The sequence below is a fragment of the Salvia hispanica genome, chromosome 1 (assembly GCF_029641045.1).
Source record: "Salvia hispanica isolate PSC_SH4W2 chromosome 1, Shi_PSC_v1, whole genome shotgun sequence".
Taxonomy (NCBI): Eukaryota; Viridiplantae; Streptophyta; class Magnoliopsida; order Lamiales; family Lamiaceae; genus Salvia; species Salvia hispanica.
This window is the reverse complement of record NC_142692.1, coordinates 28028396-28048319: the sequence shown is the minus strand read 5'-3', so window position 1 is coordinate 28048319 and position 19924 is coordinate 28028396. Positions and strand designations below refer to the sequence as shown.

Genomic DNA, 19924 nt, shown 5'->3' with positions numbered 1-19924 from the left:
GCTAGATCCACCTTCATCATCGGCCCAATCGGTGACATGTCTAGCTTCTTGTTCGACTATCATGTTATGCAAGATGATGCACGCATACATGACATTGGCGATGACTTCCTTGAACCACAAACGCGCCGGACCTTTCACTAATGCCCACCGCGATTGGAGCACACCAAAAGCCCGCTCCACATCCTTTCGCGTAGCCTCCTGCTTTGCCGCAAATAACACTCTCCTGTCACCTATTGGGCACCTGATCGTCTTCACAAAAATAGGCCACCGTCCGTATGCCATCGGCCAAGTAGTACCCCATATGATATTGGCGTCCATTGGCAGTGAACTCGATGGTCGGACTGCGACCCCTGGATTGATCGGCGAAGAGGGTGGACGAGTTGAGGAAGTTGATGTCGTTGTTCGACCCGGCTACACCAAAGCATGCATGCCAGATCCAGAGCTGATGGTCAGCGACGGCTTCGAGGATCATCGTCGGGTGGCTGTTCTTGTAGCCACTAGTAAATTGGCCTCTCCACGCCGTTGGGCAATTCTTCCACTCCCAGTGCATACAATCGATGCTCTCTAGCATTCCAAGGAAGCCGTGCACCGTCTCATGCATCCTCATCAGGCTCTGGCAATCCTCAGTAGATGGCCTTCGCAAATATGTGTTCCTAAAAGCCTCCACAATTCCCCTACAAAAATTCCTCAGACAATCGCGGCCAGTTGTCTCCCCGACGTGAAGGTACACGTCGAACATATCCGCCGTGGTGCCATAGGCCAACTGCCGGATCGCAACTGTGCACTTCTGCAACGACGTAAGTCCGGGTCGCCGATGCCGTCTTCCCGATACTGGAAGTATTCATCACGTCCTACCAAAGTCCGGGCAATGCGGAGAAAAAGATCCTCGCTGCATTCTAAACGGCGGTGAAAAACCGTCGGGCCCTACCGTGGTTGCTCGGAAAAATAGTCTGCGAATAGACGTTGGTGAGCCACGTCGTGCTCGCGGGGGACAAACGTCGAACGTCGAATCGGCCGAGGGATCCGCGCCGCCGCCGTCACCGCCTGCTCCGCCGCTGCACACTCGCGCTCCATTTCTGCCAAGCATTCCGCTGTGGCATCATTAACGCAATCGAACAAGGCCCGAGTAATGCCTTCTGATGTACTCCATTCGTCGCCGTCGGTATTCATTTTTGTAGTGAGATGAGAGAGAAAAATTGGGAGATGGGAAATTGGAAGATGGGAAAATGGTACGAGAATTGTGGTGTTTAAACAGAAAAAAAAACTGAAAAAATAAAAAAAAATGAAAATGCGTTCTATCGTCCATCGCATCTTCCGCATCGCCCACAGTGGCGGACAATGTGATGTACGAATTGGCGGAAGACGCGCATCGTCCGCGATGCCAAAGTGGCGGACGAAGGGACGGAGGATGCATCGTCCGTCGCATCCTCCACCCTATTGTGGATGCTCTGAATTATGATTATTTTAGTATAAACATAAAGATAAATACTACTCCCTCCGTTTCTTCATAGTTGAGGCGAAACTTTTTGGCACGGAATTTTAAAATGGAATGTTGGGTGTGTTAAATAAATAGATAAGAAAAGTAAGAGAGAGAAAAAAGTAGAGAGAATAAAATAAAAGAGAAAAAAATTACATATATGAAAATGACTCAACTATGAAGAAATGAAAAAATTACTTAGTTATGAGGTTTGAAGAAAACAGAGAGATTATATTTTACTTAAAAAATAAAATAAAATTAATTTTAGAGTACTACTAGAGCTCTATATTAAATTTTAGTAAGTATGAAATGATTTTCTCCCTAAAACGTGAAGCGTGTATATATCCATTTCAAAACTCACGAAACCGTAAAAAGCACATTGTTGTACGCGCGCAACCACGCGCTCAAAACCCACACCCACAGTATCAGATTCAGTAGAAGGGGACGCTCAACTCCTCATCTTCTTCTCTAGGGTTCATGCTTCTCGCCAATTTGTACTCACTTGCCATTTTCTCCGGATTCAGCATGTTTCTAGTAATTTCAGTGTTTCGGCTTCGAAGCGTTTGCAGGTGGCTGAGATGATGTCGCTCATGACTTCCAGCAACGACGCCCGGCTACAACGGGGAAGACACACCGTCGAAGAAGATAAAATCGCCGGTTCAGCGAGCGAAATTTCTTCCCCCGGAGCTTTCGAATTTGGCACGGTGGTTTCTAATGTGGAAGCTGGTCGAGTTGGCGGCGATGAATCAGATGAAACTAGGTTTATCAGTAATGTGAGTGATTCTAGAGTTGCGATTGAGAATGAAGAATTCAGGTTCAACGGTAGCGGAGGAGGTGAAAATAAACCTAGTTCTTCCGTTTGTAGATTGCTCGGGGGCAGTGAAAAAAGCATTCCGCAGAGCGAGAAACTGGAGCATAAGAAGAATACGAGTGCAGCTGAGGATTACGATTCTATTTTATCCGCATTCGACAAGTTCGCTGCTAAAGGAAATGACGAAGCGGTTGGACATGGGTTCCAAATCGGTGATATGGTGTGGGGGAAGGTAAAATCCCACCCGTGGTGGCCGGGCCACATATATAATGAGGCACTTGTTCCACGTTCTGCCCGGAGAGGCAAGCAAGAAGGCCATGTGTTGGTGGCGTTTTTTGGGGACAGCAGCTATGGGTGGTTTGATCCGGCGGAGTTGATTCCATTTGAGGAGAATTTCGCAGAGAAGTCGATTCAAACTACATCCCGGTCATTCGTAAAGGCGGTGGAGGAAGCTGCAGATGAGATAGCCAGAAGAAGTAGTTTGGGTTTAGCCTGCCGCTGCAAAAATCAGTTCTCGCCATCTAGTGTAGAGGGATATGTTGTTGTGGATGATGGTGATTCTGAAGCAGGGGTTTATAGCTTGACCGAGATAAGTAAAGCACATGATAGTTTTCGACCCAGTGACGTAGTTTCTTTCGTGCATCAAGTAGCCTTGAATCCCATGAGTGACGAGCGCTTTTCCGTTGATTTTATCAAGCAGAAGGCAGTGGCTCTTGCTGTTAGAAAGATGCGTTTTGAGGATTTTGATGAGACATATGCTCAGGCTTTTGGAACTCAACCGTTGCGCCCTTCTCGTCCCACTGCCCCTGCGACGGTGGATCCATCTACAGGTAGTGTTTGTGGTGAATTTCTTAGAATATTCCATGGTGTGATGTCATTTATATATTTGTGGTGCTATATGTCATGACCATTCTTTGTCTATGTTACTATCATGCCTGCTACTAAAGATCTCAAAAAAAATTGTAGAGATAATTTTGTGTTATCAACAGTTATTGATCTCATGAAGTAGAACAGAATTGATACGCTTTCAAAAATAAATGACATGCTACAAAGAATAAAAAATATTAATAGAATCCCATTCATGTTCACTGAAGAAGGTAGCTAATGGTAATGGTGAAAACAAATACAGTCTGATGTGTCATATTCATACTTTGGCTCTCTGCTGCTTCCGGGCATGGCACATAAGCAAAACATTGTAATGCCTTTTTTTTTGGTCTCCACAGTTTTTTGTGAATGAGCTTAGGGAGTAATAGAAGTGACAATGAGATATAAAATAGGAAATATCTCCTTTGCCTAGTACTTTACACAATCATTTGCAGGATGCCTTTTCCATCTACTCTATCTTGCTAGTATTGGAGTTGCACTTTTCTCTCTAGATATTGATTTTTATGCCACCATGCTCATATGTTTCATTAAATAATTTATTCAACTGAATAGGTTCTTCATCTATCCTCATATTGTTCTCATCAATTATATAATATTACATGAATCTATATACTGGAAAACCTTTGTAATCATATAATCTTACATGGGCTGGGAATTTGAGCATTGCTTTCCTTTGTTTGACAAGTACTCCCCCTCTGTTAAAAATATGAACTTCTGGGGGGGTACGGGTTTTAATGCACAATCGGTAAAGTAAGAGAGAGATAGAAAGGGAAAGTGATTGATAATTGTTAGTGGAGAATGACTCCCATCTCATTAGAAATATATTTTTTTTCTAAATTAGAAAGTAAGGGACGGACTAAATGGAAATAGTTCATAGTACTATCTAATGAGTCTACTTATAGTTCAGAGGCATGAGGTGTTTTGCTTTGTGTTTGTAGCTACTAGCTTTAAGGGTGACTAGGAATTGTTCACAGAACTAGTTGTATAATTTTCTTATCCTTGGCCTGTGGATGAGATGAATTTTCCTCCACCTAAGGAGATAAATAAGGTGTACTTTTAGACCAAAAGAACTTGCGCAAATGCATTTGAGTTTCAGTTGGACACTTCGACAAACTTGATTGTTGCACTAAAGAAGTTTGTTCTATTGTCTTAGTTTCTAATATTTTTCACTTGTGGTGCAGAATACTAATAAAAATGTTGATTTCTCATGTCATAATATGATAATATGAGAAAATGATTGCAGCTGTCTAACCAAAAAATATTAATGAATACTTCCTTTTTTATTGTGGGCATGCTTAAATAGAGAAACCTTTATCTTATAGGGTCCAAACTTCAAAGTGGGTTATGCTTTGTATAATAGTACTTTTTTTTGTTGAAGTTTCTCTGTAAATAGAGAAGTTAAATTAATAGCTACTTGGGAAAATGTGCCATTTCTTCTCAAGTGAAAGTAACTTGAACTGGAAGTGCTAGATAAAGCATTTTGTTAGGCCGACTAGGTAATATAATTAAACTTTCATGGTAGTCATCACTTGTATGATTAGGTTTCTACATTTGGTGTACTTATGGTGTATGATTTTGTTTTTTAGCAGAGTTTGGTGTTTTTGGACATTGTAAACTGTACTAACTGAATATTGAACTTTCCTTGATTGTTAATTGTTTTCCTCGACTGAATAAATTAGTTACCACTCTCTCATTTACTAAATGTGCTGCCCCTCTTTTCCTCTTCATTACTTTTTGCCTCTTCATCTCACTGAACAACGGAAAGAGCATACTCGGTAATAACCAAAGCTGTCATATGCCACCACCAAATAGGTTAAGCCTCCAGTTAGGCCATGATCGCCCATATGATTGTTTGTGAATGGAGTAAGAATATTGAAAAAAATCCCCCTAAATATTTTTCTATTTCTTCAAGTCTTTCTCCTTTTATATTATAATAATTGTTTGTTTGATGGATTGTTGTTAATGAAGGTGGATCTGAAATGCAGCATATTCCTTTATTCTTCTTCAACTGTCCTCCTTATGCAGCCTCCCTCCGTTTTTGGGGTTTGATTTAGATATTCCTTATTGAATCGCAGTACAAAAAAGTGTGTGCTAATTATTAAACAAACTGATCCTAGGCTTTGGTTTGGTATAGCAGCATCTTATTTCATAATAGTAATTACACAGCTTTTGCTTCTTAATTGCTCCAGTATGTCTGATATGACCTCAGCCAAATCTGTACATTATTTGGATGCTTTGTCCTAGAGGTGGTTAGGGGCCTTTCAAGCTAAGCTGGTGTCTTTAGTTTTATAATCTAGAAGCAGAGGGCTAAGTCTGCTGAAATGATGTGTAACATGCTAAGACTAACGAATATTCTGTGTGTGCTCATACTTAGCACTTGAACCACTTTTTTATGAACAGAAGGAATTGAAGTGTGTTAAAGGCATTGTAGTATAGTATATGACGTCATAAGCTTTTGGAGTTGTCATTTAATTTTCATTACTTCTATAAAAACATTATAGATGTAATTTATAATGAAAAGATGATGAAAGTGATAGTAGTTGTACTAATATTAGTGTGAAAAATCGGGGTATGGCTGTGCCAGTGGTGGAAACAGCAGCAATAACTAAGGAGAAAGATAACACTAACAATATAAGGGTATATGTAATTGTAACTGCTGGAAATTCGTTAATATCCTGAATTTGTCCAAGAGAAAATATCAGAGGTACTATGCTTTTTAGCCAGCTTTATTTCACTAAAAGGAAACTACTGAAGCTTGCCCAAGAATTGGAATTTAAAGAAACATTGTATGTATGAACGGATATATACCATGGAAATCTGAACTAAAGACAATATTAACCTTGTGAAACCATTCTCCGATTGTATGGTTATTTTTGTGTCATTTAATCTTAGCTGTCCTCTTGTACCAGCAATTTGACCAATTGCCTCTAGAATGTAATTCAGCAAGTCTGGACATGTTCTGAACGTTTAACCTAACCCACTCTATTATCACTGTATCACTGATTGTGCTTGGTAGAGGGATATGCTAGTTGACATTCTTAAAGAGATTTGATTTTATTGTTTACTATCCTTAGCTTTGTTATTGGTTGCTAGTTTGCTACCGTTTTTCTCTTCCAATTTTGCTTGCCTTATGTATACAATTTCAGTGTAGAAGATTGTTGATGCCCTTGTTCAACATGTATAAAACCATCTTATAATTTTGTCCTTTCTCTGATCATTTTCTTTTTCAAGTGTTTCCATTTGTCTTCTCCTTCTCATTTATCTTGTTGGTTCAATATTGCAGCTCCTTTGAGTGGCCGACTGGTGTTTGCTGAAACACTTGGTGAGAAGGAAATCTCTGTGAAGCCTGCAAAAGCAAAAGGTCAAGTGGAGAAAGACAAGTATCTTTCTAGACGACAGGAGGAATCTATTCCATTGAAGAGCAAGAAAGCAAGTTCAAGCCAGGTGGGTCACTTCCCTCGTCCATTCTCGATAAATAGACAGTACTCTGGTGTGAGAGACCACATGCACCAGCCATCCGAGTCTTGTTCCACTGAGGGTCGACATCAACCTATAAGTCAGCAGGCGTCAATTTATATGAAACCTTCTGATAGTTCCAGGAAACATGTTGAAGGTGGCACCAAAAAAGTTAAGTTTCTAAAGCGTCCCGCTGGGAAATCCACAGATGACAATGCAATCCGCGTAAAGAAAGAGAAAAAGAAAGTAACTAACCCTGATACCGGTGGGGAACGTCGGGAGTTACCTCTCGCAGTCAGTAACATTACAGAGAATGTCTCTGGAATGCCAGCCCGTGTTCATCCCTCTGAAAACAGTGGACCAGAAGACCAGAAAATAGATGCAGCTGTGGAATTATCATTATCTCATTCAAAGCAAGCAGATGACTTTGTGAAAATAGAGCTTCAAATGTTTGTGAGGGATCTACGTGCTGTTGCCTGCAATCCCTTTCATGGGGAGCAGAAGAGTTGCCAAGCTGTCATCAAGCAGGTTTTCTTAAAATACCGATCCCTTGTGTATCAGAAGAGCTTGGTTGTAGTGCCACCAGCAGAGATTGAGGCAAGTGAAGGTAGTCCTAGTGGATTACCTGTGCCCACGCCTGTTGTTGCTGACAAAATTGTGAGACCTTCTTCAGTAAGACTACTTGATCCAACCAAAAGTGGAAAGAAACGTGTTCGTCTGGATGATGTCCAGAAAATGAAGCTCGATGTCTCAGAAGGCGTAAAAAGAAAGAAGTTGAATGAGTCTTTGGAGTTTAAGAGAAAGAAGATGGATAGTTCAAAATCATTGACAGTGCAGAAAAAGGAGTGGGACGAGTCTTTGGAGTCTAAGAAAAAGATGATGGATAGCTCCAAATCATTTACGTTTGCGAAAAAGGAGTTGGATGAGTGTTTGGAGTCTAAGAGAAAGAAGATGGATAGCTCTAAATCATTGACAGTGGAGAAAAAGGAGTTGGATGAGTCTTTGGAGTCTAAGAGAAAAAAGATAAATAGCTCCAAACCATCGACAGTGGAAAAAAAGGTTATTATCCAGAGGTCTTCTGAATCCCAGTATGGGGATGCGAAAGATTCTGCTCCGCAAATAAAAGCTGTGAAACAAGAATCAAGCAAAAGGACAGCAGCAGGGCAGATGACTAGATCTGCGACTCCAACTATGCTCATGATGAAGTTTCCTGCTGATGCGGCACTTCCATCCATTCCCCAGCTGAAGGCGAAATTCGCCCGTTTCGGGCCTCTGGATCAGTCGGCCACAAGAGTTTTCTGGAAGTCGTACGTGTGCCGCTTGGTCTACCAACACAAGATAGATGCACAGGCTGCTTTGAAGTTTGCTGTTGGAAGTAGCAACTTGTTTGGAAGCACGAATGTCAGATGCTACATTCGTGAAGTGGAAGGTGAGGGGGCAGAGTCAGAACCGGTCAAGGCGCCTCATCAAAACAAAGAAGATACTGAGCCAATGCCGGTAGTGGCCAAAACGGCCTCTGAGCCAATGCCGGTAGTTGCCAAAACGTCCTCTGAGCAGCTCAGGTCATGCCTGAAGAAGCCCAGCGGAGAGGAGGCTGGGAATGGAGGTGCTGGTAAAAGCGCCCGAGTTAAGTTTGTGTTGGGAGGGGACGATAGCAGTCCCCCGTTAAATGAAAATAATAGTATAAACAAGATCGCTAGTTTTGGGGCGGGTGGTTCTTCTATACATTCAACTAGTAAGGATTTGCCAAAAATTAATCATCAGTCCAGCAATACTTTTGCACCTCCATTCCAACAGCTCCCTGCTCCGGAGCAAGGGATCAGACCGCCGGCTCTGAAAACGGCGCCGGGTGATATCTCGCAACAGATGCTTAGTCTTCTAACGAGATGCAACGATGTGGTTAACAATTTGAGCGCTGCGTTGGGCTGTGTGCCCTACCATCCTCTTTAGATCAATCGGAAAAAAAGGCAGCAGAATTTATCCTAGTTAATGCACCTCACTCAAATGGCCGGAATCAATGTAGTTATGTTTTGTTGTCAATGTAGCGCTCCCGGTATAATATCAATAGAGATTCTCTGTCTCTCTCTCTCTCTCTCTCTCGTTTGTAGTAGTACTATGATGTGAGTCATTTGCTTCGTTTTTTATACATGGTGAATTTCATTTTCATGCCACATTTTAGTACTTACTGATGACTTGTAATTTAGGTACATAGGCAGCCTCAAAAGCTAACCTTTTTCTGTTCTTGTTAGCGCTTTCATAGAGGGCGCACTTCAAAAAAATGATTATTTTTCTTATTAGTTATATTTACTGAATAATGCGTTTATTGACATGGTAGGTAACTAATTGTGTTATTAGGTGAAAATGCCAAAAGTTGAGTTAGAATGCCCGCTTCGTACAGATACATGCATAAGATGCCAAATTTAAGGGAAGGGATTATATTTATATCAACCTTAGACGAAGGGAATATATGCCCCAATTTAAGTGAAGGAACCGACTAGAGAATACCAAGTGATGCAACAAAAAATAAAGGTACTAAGATTTACGTGAAAAAATCTTATATGGGGGAAAACTAAGGGACCAACTTTGAAAAAATTTACTATAGAAATATAACGGGGATACTATCGATCAAGACTATGGAGTATCATACTAAAATACAAGATATCAAGAATGAGATATTATTGATATATAAAAGAAAAATAAAATGGACAAATTTCAACCAAAACAGTGGCTGGAACTTTAAAGTATGTACTATCTTACAATCTGCGGATTGTCAAGAAGTACAATGAGTTTGGGAACTCTCTGCAAAATATTGGTCCGATATGAGATGATTTAACCATGCGATCGGAAACGTAAACTGATTCCAGGCTCTATAAACTAACTTGACGCGAATTTGTGTTTTTCACACAAGAATGTCTCATCTCTACCTCACTTCTCTTGGATGAATTTTACTCACTCGGCCCTCCGTCCACCAATAAGCGTCTCACTCACATTTCACTATAAAACTAACATATAAAAGTAGGACTCGTCTTCCACTTTTACTCCCTTTCTACTTCTATTTTTCTTCAAACTCGTGTCTGGTTAAATTGGCCTTCTATTGGTGGACGGAGGGAGTATTGGTAAATTATTTTGCAATTGAAGATAATTAATTAAAATACAATTTTCCATTTTTTTAAAAAAGGATAAAAAAAAGGCTTGCGGTCCAGCTCGGAGCCCTACGACGCATACTGCTCTCATTGTCGGACCCTTCTCCAGGCCCGGTCTCACACCCCTCCAAAGAGATACCAGGCCCAACCCCATCGGGCCGTACCCCTGCCCCAGGGTGGGATCATGTCTATCCCATACCATTGGTCATTGGAGCAGTCCAACCTCAAATTATTCTTGGCGTTGTTAATACGAACAGAGGAAAAAATATAGAAAGAATAAGATTTTAAAAATTATTAATGTTGATTTTTAATAACAAAAAAACTCTCTTATTTAATAAGTAGTACTACATCTCAAGAAGGAATACAAACTCGAGGAGGTAAGGCACATATAGAATTAATTTAAGTGAAGGGAGAAGCTTCTGAATAAAGAAAATCTGGAATATGCTCCTACTACTTTCGAGATATTGTTGAAAATGGAATGCACACCAACGCGTTCTCTTGGTGGCGCCACTAGCGTTTCGTGCTTGAAAGTGACACTTGTCTTAGCTTCATCATCTATTACTATGACTAAGCATTCCACGAAATTCCTCGTGAATTGAATGTCCATTGTCAATGCTAATTAATGTACTATGAATTTAGACGTCCACAAAAATACTCTCTCCGTCCCCGATTAAGAGTCACACTTTGACTGTACACGAATTTTAAGAAATATAAAGAAAAGTTGATTGAAAAAGTTAGTGGAATGTGTGATCCATTTTTTTATATTGATTTCATAATAAAATGTGATTGAATTGAGTTAATGGAATGTGAGACCTACTTACTATTTATGGTAAAATTAAGTTGTAACTCTTAATTAGGGACAGACCGAAATGGAAAAATGTGACTCTTAATCGGGGACGGAGGGAGTATTCAATATGGGTAATTCATTGCATTTACCTTCAAAGTAAATTCGATTAAAACATATCTGTAACGACTAATTGAAATAATATCAAAAACAAATTTCATATTAACAATCAAATGTGGCCCAAAATTTATAACTTTAGCAAATTAATTTGCATTTGAAAGTTAGGACACTATGAACATGTTTGATAATTTTGATAAGATAGTAGATAAAATAAAGCTAGAATGATAATATATAGGGATGTCAATCGGGTCAGTCCATCGGGTTGCGGGTCAGTCGGGTGCGGGTTAGTCGGGTTGTGATTTCTTTCAGGTTATAAAAGTTTAACTCTAACCCTAAAAGATTGGGTTTCGGGCTAGCGCAGTGGGTTAATCGTGTTGCTACTGATAAGATTAACATGCGATCAATCCAATAAATAATGATGAAAATTAGTTATATTCATAAGATATAAAATATTTAATTATGATAAATTTGAGTTATATTCTTAAAGTCAATCATAAACATAATAAAATACTAATATTTGAGATATTTCGTGAAATTTTAGTGCATATTTTAGAAATTTAAATAATTTTTTAGTGAATTTGAAGTATTTTTAATTTATTTATCAATTATTATATTAATAAAAATTCAATATATAATTTATATTTAATATAAAATTGGAAGTTATTTTTTGTTAGTTATATATATTATAAAATTAATCAATGAAGTGTCGAATTAGGAGTAAAAATTAGAATAATAAAAATTTTATTGGGTTTTCGGGCCAGTCCATCGGATTTTCGAGTATGGCCCTAACGGATTGCGGATTAGTTGGTTGCAGGCTAATCGGGCTATAAATTTTCAACCCTAATCCTATAAATTTGGCGGGCTATTCAGACCAGCCCACGGTAATAATATGTGCATATGAGCGTTGGAATAGGCGTAGAGTGGTGCGATTTCTTCCCACACTCACCTACAATGCCACCTCATAGAGTGACATTGTTGTCGTATTTCCTGACCTCCTCAAAGTGCACACTTTTTGCTTGTTTATTTTTAATTAAGTCACTATATTTCTCAACTTTATATAATCAAATCTTTCTTTCTAACATGAGTTATGGACCAGACCTATGACATTTCATATGTTAGAATTAAAACAAATACGGAGTATAAAACATTTAAAGTTAAATATAGCATTACATATGAATATAATTTGAATTTGAATATATATAGTGTGAGCATCTTGTTTCTAGTAGTATCATATACGTTTTGTAAAAAAACATTAAATTATGACACTAACATATTTATGTGATTAAGGATATCAATCGAGTCAATTCTAACGTAGTGTTAAATTATTCAATTATGGGTTATTCCGGCTATAATTTTTTGGAATTATAATCTATCAATTTTAATTCTAAACTATTGTGTTTCTTGCTAGTGATGACACAATAAATATTAGAGTACTAGTATTATAAATTGAGAGGTTGCTAGATATGGAATGATAGAGTCCTACAACCCCATACACATCCATTAGATAGGGAATTAAGGATCTCTAATGATATTTAATACCCAAATATACATAGGGGGTGTGATCAGATTTTTTATGAGAGCTAATTCCTTAAAAAGTAAAATTGATACAAATTGTATGATTTGATTTACAAAAGTAATAAGCATACATTAATTGATACAAATTGTAAAACTTGTTTTATAACAGTAATATTCGTTGAAGATTGGGTTTAAGTGAATTGAAATACTACTCAACATATATTAAAATTGAATATAAATTGTTTCATTATTATATGAATATACCTTGTCGATATTGTAGACTTTAATGCATATCAGAAATCGTGATGTCAACACGGAGTATGGAAGGCGGTGTAATGCACCTTCCTCACTATGTAGTTTCCTTAGCCGCCTCACTTTACTCTCCCTATATATAGCCTCCCCCACCACAACCCCCAAATCCCCAATTCAAAACTTTCTCAAATCCCTAATTCCAATCAACTAATCAAATCAACTCAACAATGGAGTATCGCCGCTTGAACATCACCCTCCTCTCCGCGCAGGGCCTCAAGGACGTCAACCACTTCTCCAAAATGGACGTCTACGTCGACGTCTCCATCGCCGGCTACCCCCAATCGATGCAGCGCACCCTCGTCGACAAGAACTCCGGCACTTCCCCCAAATGGAACCACCGCATGGAGTTCGTGGTCGACGAGCCCTACCTCACCAAGCCCGGCCTCTCCCTCCTCTTCCAGCTCCGCACGCAGAGCACAATCGGCCCCGACAAGGACATCGGCGCCGTCACCGTCTCCGTCCACGACCTCTTCCGCCCCGACTCCGCCGCCGCCGACCGCACAGTCGACCACCAGGTCATCACCCCCTCCGGCAAATCCAAAGGAACCCTAAAATTCGCCTACAAATTTGGGGATAAATTCACCCACCAGGTTGCGGAGGAGCCCGTCACGGCGTATCCTCCGCCGCCGCAGTATGCCTACCCGCCGCCCGCGCAGCAGCAGCATCCGGGGTACGGGTACGGGTACGGGGCGTATCCGACGACGAGCGGGTATGGGCAGGGGTACCCGGCTGCGCCGCCGGCGGGATATGCGGCGTACGCGCAGCCGCAGAAGCCGAAGAAGAATAGGATGGGCGGCGGATTAGGGTTGGGATTGGGGGCGGGATTGCTGGGAGGATTGTTGGTGGGAGATATGGTGGGAGATATTGGGGAATCGGCGGCGTATGCTGATGGTTACGGCGATGCCATGGGCGATATGGGTGATTTTGATTTCTAGTTAATTTGTTATTCATTTCTTTCTTTTCTTCTTTATGCATAAGAGTGGATGTTTAGCTATTGTATATATGAATTAAATCTGATGATATCCAGTTTTTTTTATACATGAATCCAAAACAATGGTATGGAAGCAACATTGCCAAGTTTCTTCAGATCTGGGAACATATTAAAACCGATATTATAGTCGAGGTATAATTGAAGTTTAAAAATCATTACTACTGTATTATTCTTTACATAATTTTAATACTAAAATAAAAATATATCTTATTTAATAAATGAGATCAGTGTCATAAAGTGAGATAATGATATCTTCCACTTGCGATATTTATCATGTCTCAGAAATTTAAAATTTAAAAATTTCACCCATCACCTTTACAGATTAGTCTAAATTATGTCATAAATTTTGATAATGATATCTTCCACTTACGATATTTATCATATATAAAATTAATACTCCGTTCTCTATTAAAAGTCACTCTTTTCTATTTCGGTCCGTCTTCAATTAAAGAGTCACACTTCATTTTTACCATAAATAGTAATTAGGTCCTACATCCACTAACTCAATTCACTCACATTTTATTATAAATTAATATAAAAAAATAGGTCCCACATTCCACTAACTTTTTCAACCAACTTTTCTTTATATTTCTTAAAACTCGTGTTCGGTTGACTCTAATAGGGGACGGAGGGAGTAAAATTTTCCTATCACCTTTAGTCGCCGCAATCCACAAATGCTAATCTAATCATATCTTTCATAAAATTAAAATTAAAATTCAAATTAAAATTCAAATTCACCTTTTGTTCGCCGCAGTCCGCATTATAGATTCAAACACACACGAGTATATTGAACTTGAACTTATTCAAATTGAGAAATTATACTACTATCACATTAAAAACGTCATCATTTTCTATTTTTAGCGTTCTAAAATATTACTACTACTATTATTTAGAAAGTTTCAATTGAAATAATTATGTTCCTAGTATCAGTGCTAGTATCTTTTAGATGCATACGAGTTTTTGAAATAATTATGTTCCTAGTATCAATGCTAGTAAGTTTTAATGTATAATTAATTATATAATAAAATGATTAAAGTATGGTTTAAATAATATATTTTTAGAAAATAGAAATAGACTATTTTAATGTATAATTAATTATATAATAAAATGATTAAAGTATGGTCAATAAATAATATATTTTAAAAAACAAAGAAATAGACTATTTTTATGTAATAAACTAAAATGAAAAGAATGTATATTTTCAAGGATGAAATTTTATGTAATAAACTAAAATGAAAAGAATTTATATTTTCATGGAAAAGGATGAAATATAATTATACTCTGCTTGAACGTAAATAATAGTTTCAAAAAATAAAATTAGATTTTTTTAGAAGTATATATACTATCTCTTAATAAATGTCTTACTTGATTTTCAAAAAATTCATTTATATTTAGATAAATGGAGTATCATTTATAAAGAACAAAGTTTTAATTGTCCTAAAAGTCTTATGAAATTGTATTATTTACGAATAAAGTCTTTTGTTGTCTTGTTTTTTAATTATGAAGTCTTAATTGTGCTAAAGAAAGGTTTTACTACTCGGTGTTTGATTTTGTCAAAAGTCTAATTTACATGTAAATAAATTCTCATATGTACAAAAGCAAAATTATTCGCTATATAAGTGTTACTCTATTTGCATTTGATTTAATATCTTTTTATGTATCTATGAATAAAAGGAGAAATTAAATCTTAAAATCTTATTTTCGATTTAAAAGATGTTACTCAATTTAAAGAAACGTCTTAGTATTTGGTTTTGTGAAAATCTTATTTATGAATAGTTTTCTGAGCACAAAATAGTTTTACTTAAATCCTATTTTCTACTTAAATATACAATGAGCACAATTTGAACGATATAATTAGGTAACTCCATGCAGAATATAAAGTTTTACGAATAAGTATAAAAAAATATTCATGTTATATGCAAACGAGTGCCCAAAAGAACGAATGAAAATTTATGACCAATTTATTAAGAAAGTAAGAATCTAATTCAAAGAGGTTATAGCTATACCGACTATTCCCAAGCCAAGGCTACCTTTAGAATATTTATTATCTTTTCAGAATATTAAATACTACGAGTAGTGTTCAAATTGGAGATACGATTTTTCACTAATAAAAAAAACTGTAGACACGTTTGGGCAGGTCATCAAACCGTCCATGGTGTGTTTGCGACCTTTGTTCTTATTCGATTCTATTTCCTCTTATATTCCTTTTCACAATCCCACGCATTTCACAAAAAATTACTCTCTCAAATTGTACTTTAATTTCTTTGACACAAGATTTTAAAAAAATGATACTAGTAAGAGAAGTGAAAATAATAATATAGAGAAGTGAAAAGAGAATAAAGGTAAGATCGAGTACAAGTATTATGTTTTGTTCAAAAAATAAAACGATTCACTTATACACTTGGAACCGTTCAAAAAAGAAAACCCTATAATTCAGTGTTTATGTGTATTGCCTTATGTATGTACATGGTTTCAAGAGGGTATATTTATTTTTTAGTTTGCATGATTATCTATGGCTTTTACAATCAATTTAATCGTAAAAAAATTAAAATTTGATCAAAGTTCATAATATTAGAGACCAATTGCATGCCAATAAATGTTATTGGCAAAACTTGTACAAAGAAATGAAGTTAGCCAATGTTCAGTCATAATTTATACTCCCTTCGTCTCATAAGAATCTGCACTTTTGGTTGGACACAAATTTTAATGCACGATTGGTAAAGTAAAGAAAAATAGAAAGAAAAAATAATTAAAGTATTATTAGTAGAATAATAACACATATTCTTATGGGACGAAGGAAATATGTACGTCAGAATTGGTAACAAGGAGCATTCATGGTCTAGTGGTCTAATACCAATAGTATGTTGCTATGCTATAGATCATGTGTGATTCCAGGTCGGTACATTGTTGAGGTTATGATGCTTCATTGTTGAGGTTATGATGCTTGATACATTGTTGGTAATAGGTTTACCTTCAACTTTCCCATTTGGTATGAACCAACAACTCATAAAAGGCTGACAACTTCTGTCACGACCGTCCTTCTAGGGCTAATAAATTCGGACGATCGCGACTTAAGGAAACTTAAAGAGACGAAGAATAAGACTAGGGTTTAATCAAAAAGTTGACCATCCATAAATGTGATAAATAACAAAGCCATAACTTAATATTTTTCCAACAACAAACCTTAATTTCGAATAAAAACTCTAGAAAGGTTCAAATTCAATAATAGTGTAAGAAAAGAACTAAAGACTCTGGCGGAAACGTTCAAGAGGAGTGACGTCATGTGTGGAGACACGGCGACACCAAAACTCTAACTATCATCAAAAGATTTCATAATTCATTTTATGCTCAACACCCGCCAACGCTCGTCGTCGTTCAACCTGCACATAAGGAAAACACATGCAGGGCTGAGTATTTTGAAATACCCAGTGGACTCATGCCAAAACATTTTATTAATTATGCCACCCTTACCATAGTGCACTCGAGTTTTTGCAGTTATCAAAAGAAATATCATCGAGTATCACAAAAATAATTTCACAGACTGGCCAGTCAAACAAACTCCCCACTTTCTCAACAATCCATCAATCACAACATTTCCATAGTGCGACGAAAGTGTGGCCACACTTTTCGCCCACGAGACCGGGCGACTAGCAAGGACGACTCCCGATCCCACTGTGTACACTAGCCTGGTAGGGTTTGCGGCCCTACTCAGACCCGAATTCGTTTATACATATCCATAGCCCTATAGCCCAACGGAGCGAACTCTTAAACTAGGCATCAGGCGCACAACATCATCAACACAATCACATGCATGGCATAACAGTTTAAACCACCCTTATAACACCATAATCAATATTTTTGAAAATAAAGGAGTTTAGTGAGTAAAGCCCACCTTGACTGCTTAGATTTCAAGTATGTTTCTTCCTTTTGTTATCCTGCTTTGCAACCAAGATTTCACATTTTGATCACATATGCACATATCATGTATTAGTTTCAACATCAACTCCTAAATCATGCATGTCCCAACGCTTCCCCTTTTTCCCATCGATCCGGTTTATAATATCATTCCAAACCAAGACACGCTCATCATATAAATTTATACTCTCAACAATCTTAGATCTATCATCAACTTATGTCACACATGAGCGTTATTCACATGTCACATACACACACACGCACGCACACACGCACGCACACACGCACATGCACTTTCTATAACAATTATCCCACTTTCACTCAATCTAGATGCACGAGGGTTCAAGAACACCGATTAATCGGTTAGATAAGAAAAGAGGAAATCAAGGTACCTTTTCTTGATGAAACAATCGGTAGAAACAAAGTATACTCTTGGTTCTTCAACAATTTCTTGGGTTTCAAAATCGGATCTCCTCAAAAGATGGAGAAATCTTGGAGGAAAGTGGAAGAAAATTGAGAGAGAGTGGAGAGGAAAAGAGGCGTGTGGTATGAGGGAGGGGGCGAAAATTGTGGTGCTAGGGTTTAGGGTTTTCTCTCTTATTTATAGAGTTCAATAATTAAATCTCCAGGTAAATAAATAGAATATTTGGGAAGATTTGATTCTCCACAATTGAATAAAATAAAATAAATATTGTGAAGTAGAGAGGAAGAAAAGTGACGTGAAATAGGGAAGAAAGATAAGGAATTTTCGAGTATTAGGCTATTTAATTAGCCTAGGATTTAATTTGGTATTTTCACGGAGTAGAATAAAATATCACGGAGCAAAATAAAATAAAAGAAAATCTCCCATGTAGAAAGGAAAAAGGCGTGGACTTAAGGGAAGGGAAATAGGCGAGATTTTGCCTATTAAATGGTTGTGGGATTTGATTTAAATCTTACTTGGGGAAGAAGATGTCATGGAGTAGAATAAAAATAATTATTTCCTACCATATATAGGGTAATAGGCGAAAATTATGAGAATTTCTCATAAGGAATAAATCCTAATTATTATTTGAATTAGGGTAAGGCAAGATTTCCCTGGTAAGATTTGCTAGGATCTTTGAATTAATGTATAGAAGGGAACAAATAAGGAACCAATTAAACAAATAAAAGAATTCCCTTCTCCCATAATTAGGAGATTTCGAAAATCTCCATGTGTAAGGCATAGGGGTCGAAATTTTCATGAATGAATAAGGAATAATTGGGTTTTGGATTTAATTTGGAATAATATCCCAAGCAAATAAATTAAGTCCGAAAAAAAAAAAGAATTTCCCTCCAATAATATAAAGAGATCGAAAATTCCACAAAAATGTGGTTATGGTATCTATGGAATTATTCTAAGAATCTCACTCATCCTTAAACAAATAATTCGCCACATAATTTCACCTTTAAATCAAATATTCATAAGCCACGTCATATATTCAACGAGTTTGACTTTTCAACCCAAACCTCAACCCTAGACGCAACTTGGTCATAAGAACTCATGCAATAAATTCATTCATCATTTAATTCACGTCTCCCACGTCATTAATAGTATTAAAAAAATTTCTATTGCTCTAAAATTAGGGTTCGAAATTTCGGGATGTTACAACTTCATTGGTCATGACTGACTTCGTTTTTATCATTTTATCACTATGGATTGACTCTTAAATATTCTTGTCGGTAGACCATGCCAATTATTGTTGGTTCCTTTTTTTTCCATGTCACAACTTTGAGTTGTTAGACAGTTAATTAGACTTCCCAATGAAAGCACCAACATTAAATAGCAGAAAAAATTCATCTCAAAATATTAGTCTATTAGTAGAGAGACTCTATTTAGTATATAAACTCCATTTTTGCAATAGCTATTTGGTGTTAGTTACATGAAAAACGTAAAAGTAGTAGGTTTGAGTTTGCAGTATGATTTGAAAAAGTTTTCTACACAAAATAAAATTTGGTGTATGATTGAAAATGATCTTACTACTGCTTCTCTCCAAGACACCTAGAAGTGACACGGCACTAATTCAGCCCAAGATCAGAGGAGGTACAAGACGTTTAATCATCCAAACCCCTTATGCAAATATTGAGTCTTTTTTCGTTGTTTTATATCTCATGTGTTTCTTATACTTGTGAATGACACAGAAGCTTCAGATGGAGGTCTAGCATATGTGATAATGATCCATGTTTTTCGTTCACTTATTTTTGTAGAGGGATTAGACAGTGAACAAGTTATGTTAACACCTATAGAGAAGGAAAAATCATGGCACCAACCCCGAGTCCACAAGCCAAGCTGCCAGAAAAGTTTCCTTTTTTTCAAAATTTCAATTCGGATCAAGCCTTGAAAGATCACTTTATTCCGGATATTCCAAATGAGCCATGTAATGACTATAGTGATATATGAATGATTTGATTAGATGTGAATCGTTAAAATTTAAATGATAGTTCTACAATAAAAAGAAATAATCAAAGTATAACTTTTACATTTTAAATACTGACA

At 37.3% G+C, this 19924-nt stretch overlaps 2 protein-coding genes across 2 annotated transcripts; both read left to right on the top strand.

Annotated features, from left to right (window-relative positions):
- The first annotated feature begins 1839 nt into the window (after positions 1 to 1839).
- LOC125222197 (PWWP domain-containing protein 1-like) lies at positions 1840 to 8800 on the top strand. The gene is made up of 2 exons (XM_089062605.1): positions 1840 to 3118; positions 6457 to 8800. Exons 1-2 carry the CDS (start codon positions 2056 to 2058, stop codon positions 8577 to 8579), a joined length of 3186 nt encoding a protein of 1061 aa, XP_088918731.1. The 5' UTR covers positions 1840 to 2055; the 3' UTR covers positions 8580 to 8800.
- Positions 8801 to 12601: 3801 nt separating this feature from the next.
- LOC125223783 (protein SRC2-like) lies at positions 12602 to 13541 on the top strand. The gene has a single exon (XM_048127078.2). It carries the CDS (start codon positions 12671 to 12673, stop codon positions 13436 to 13438), a length of 768 nt encoding a protein of 255 aa, XP_047983035.1. The 5' UTR covers positions 12602 to 12670; the 3' UTR covers positions 13439 to 13541.
- Positions 13542 to 19924: the final 6383 nt, after the last annotated feature.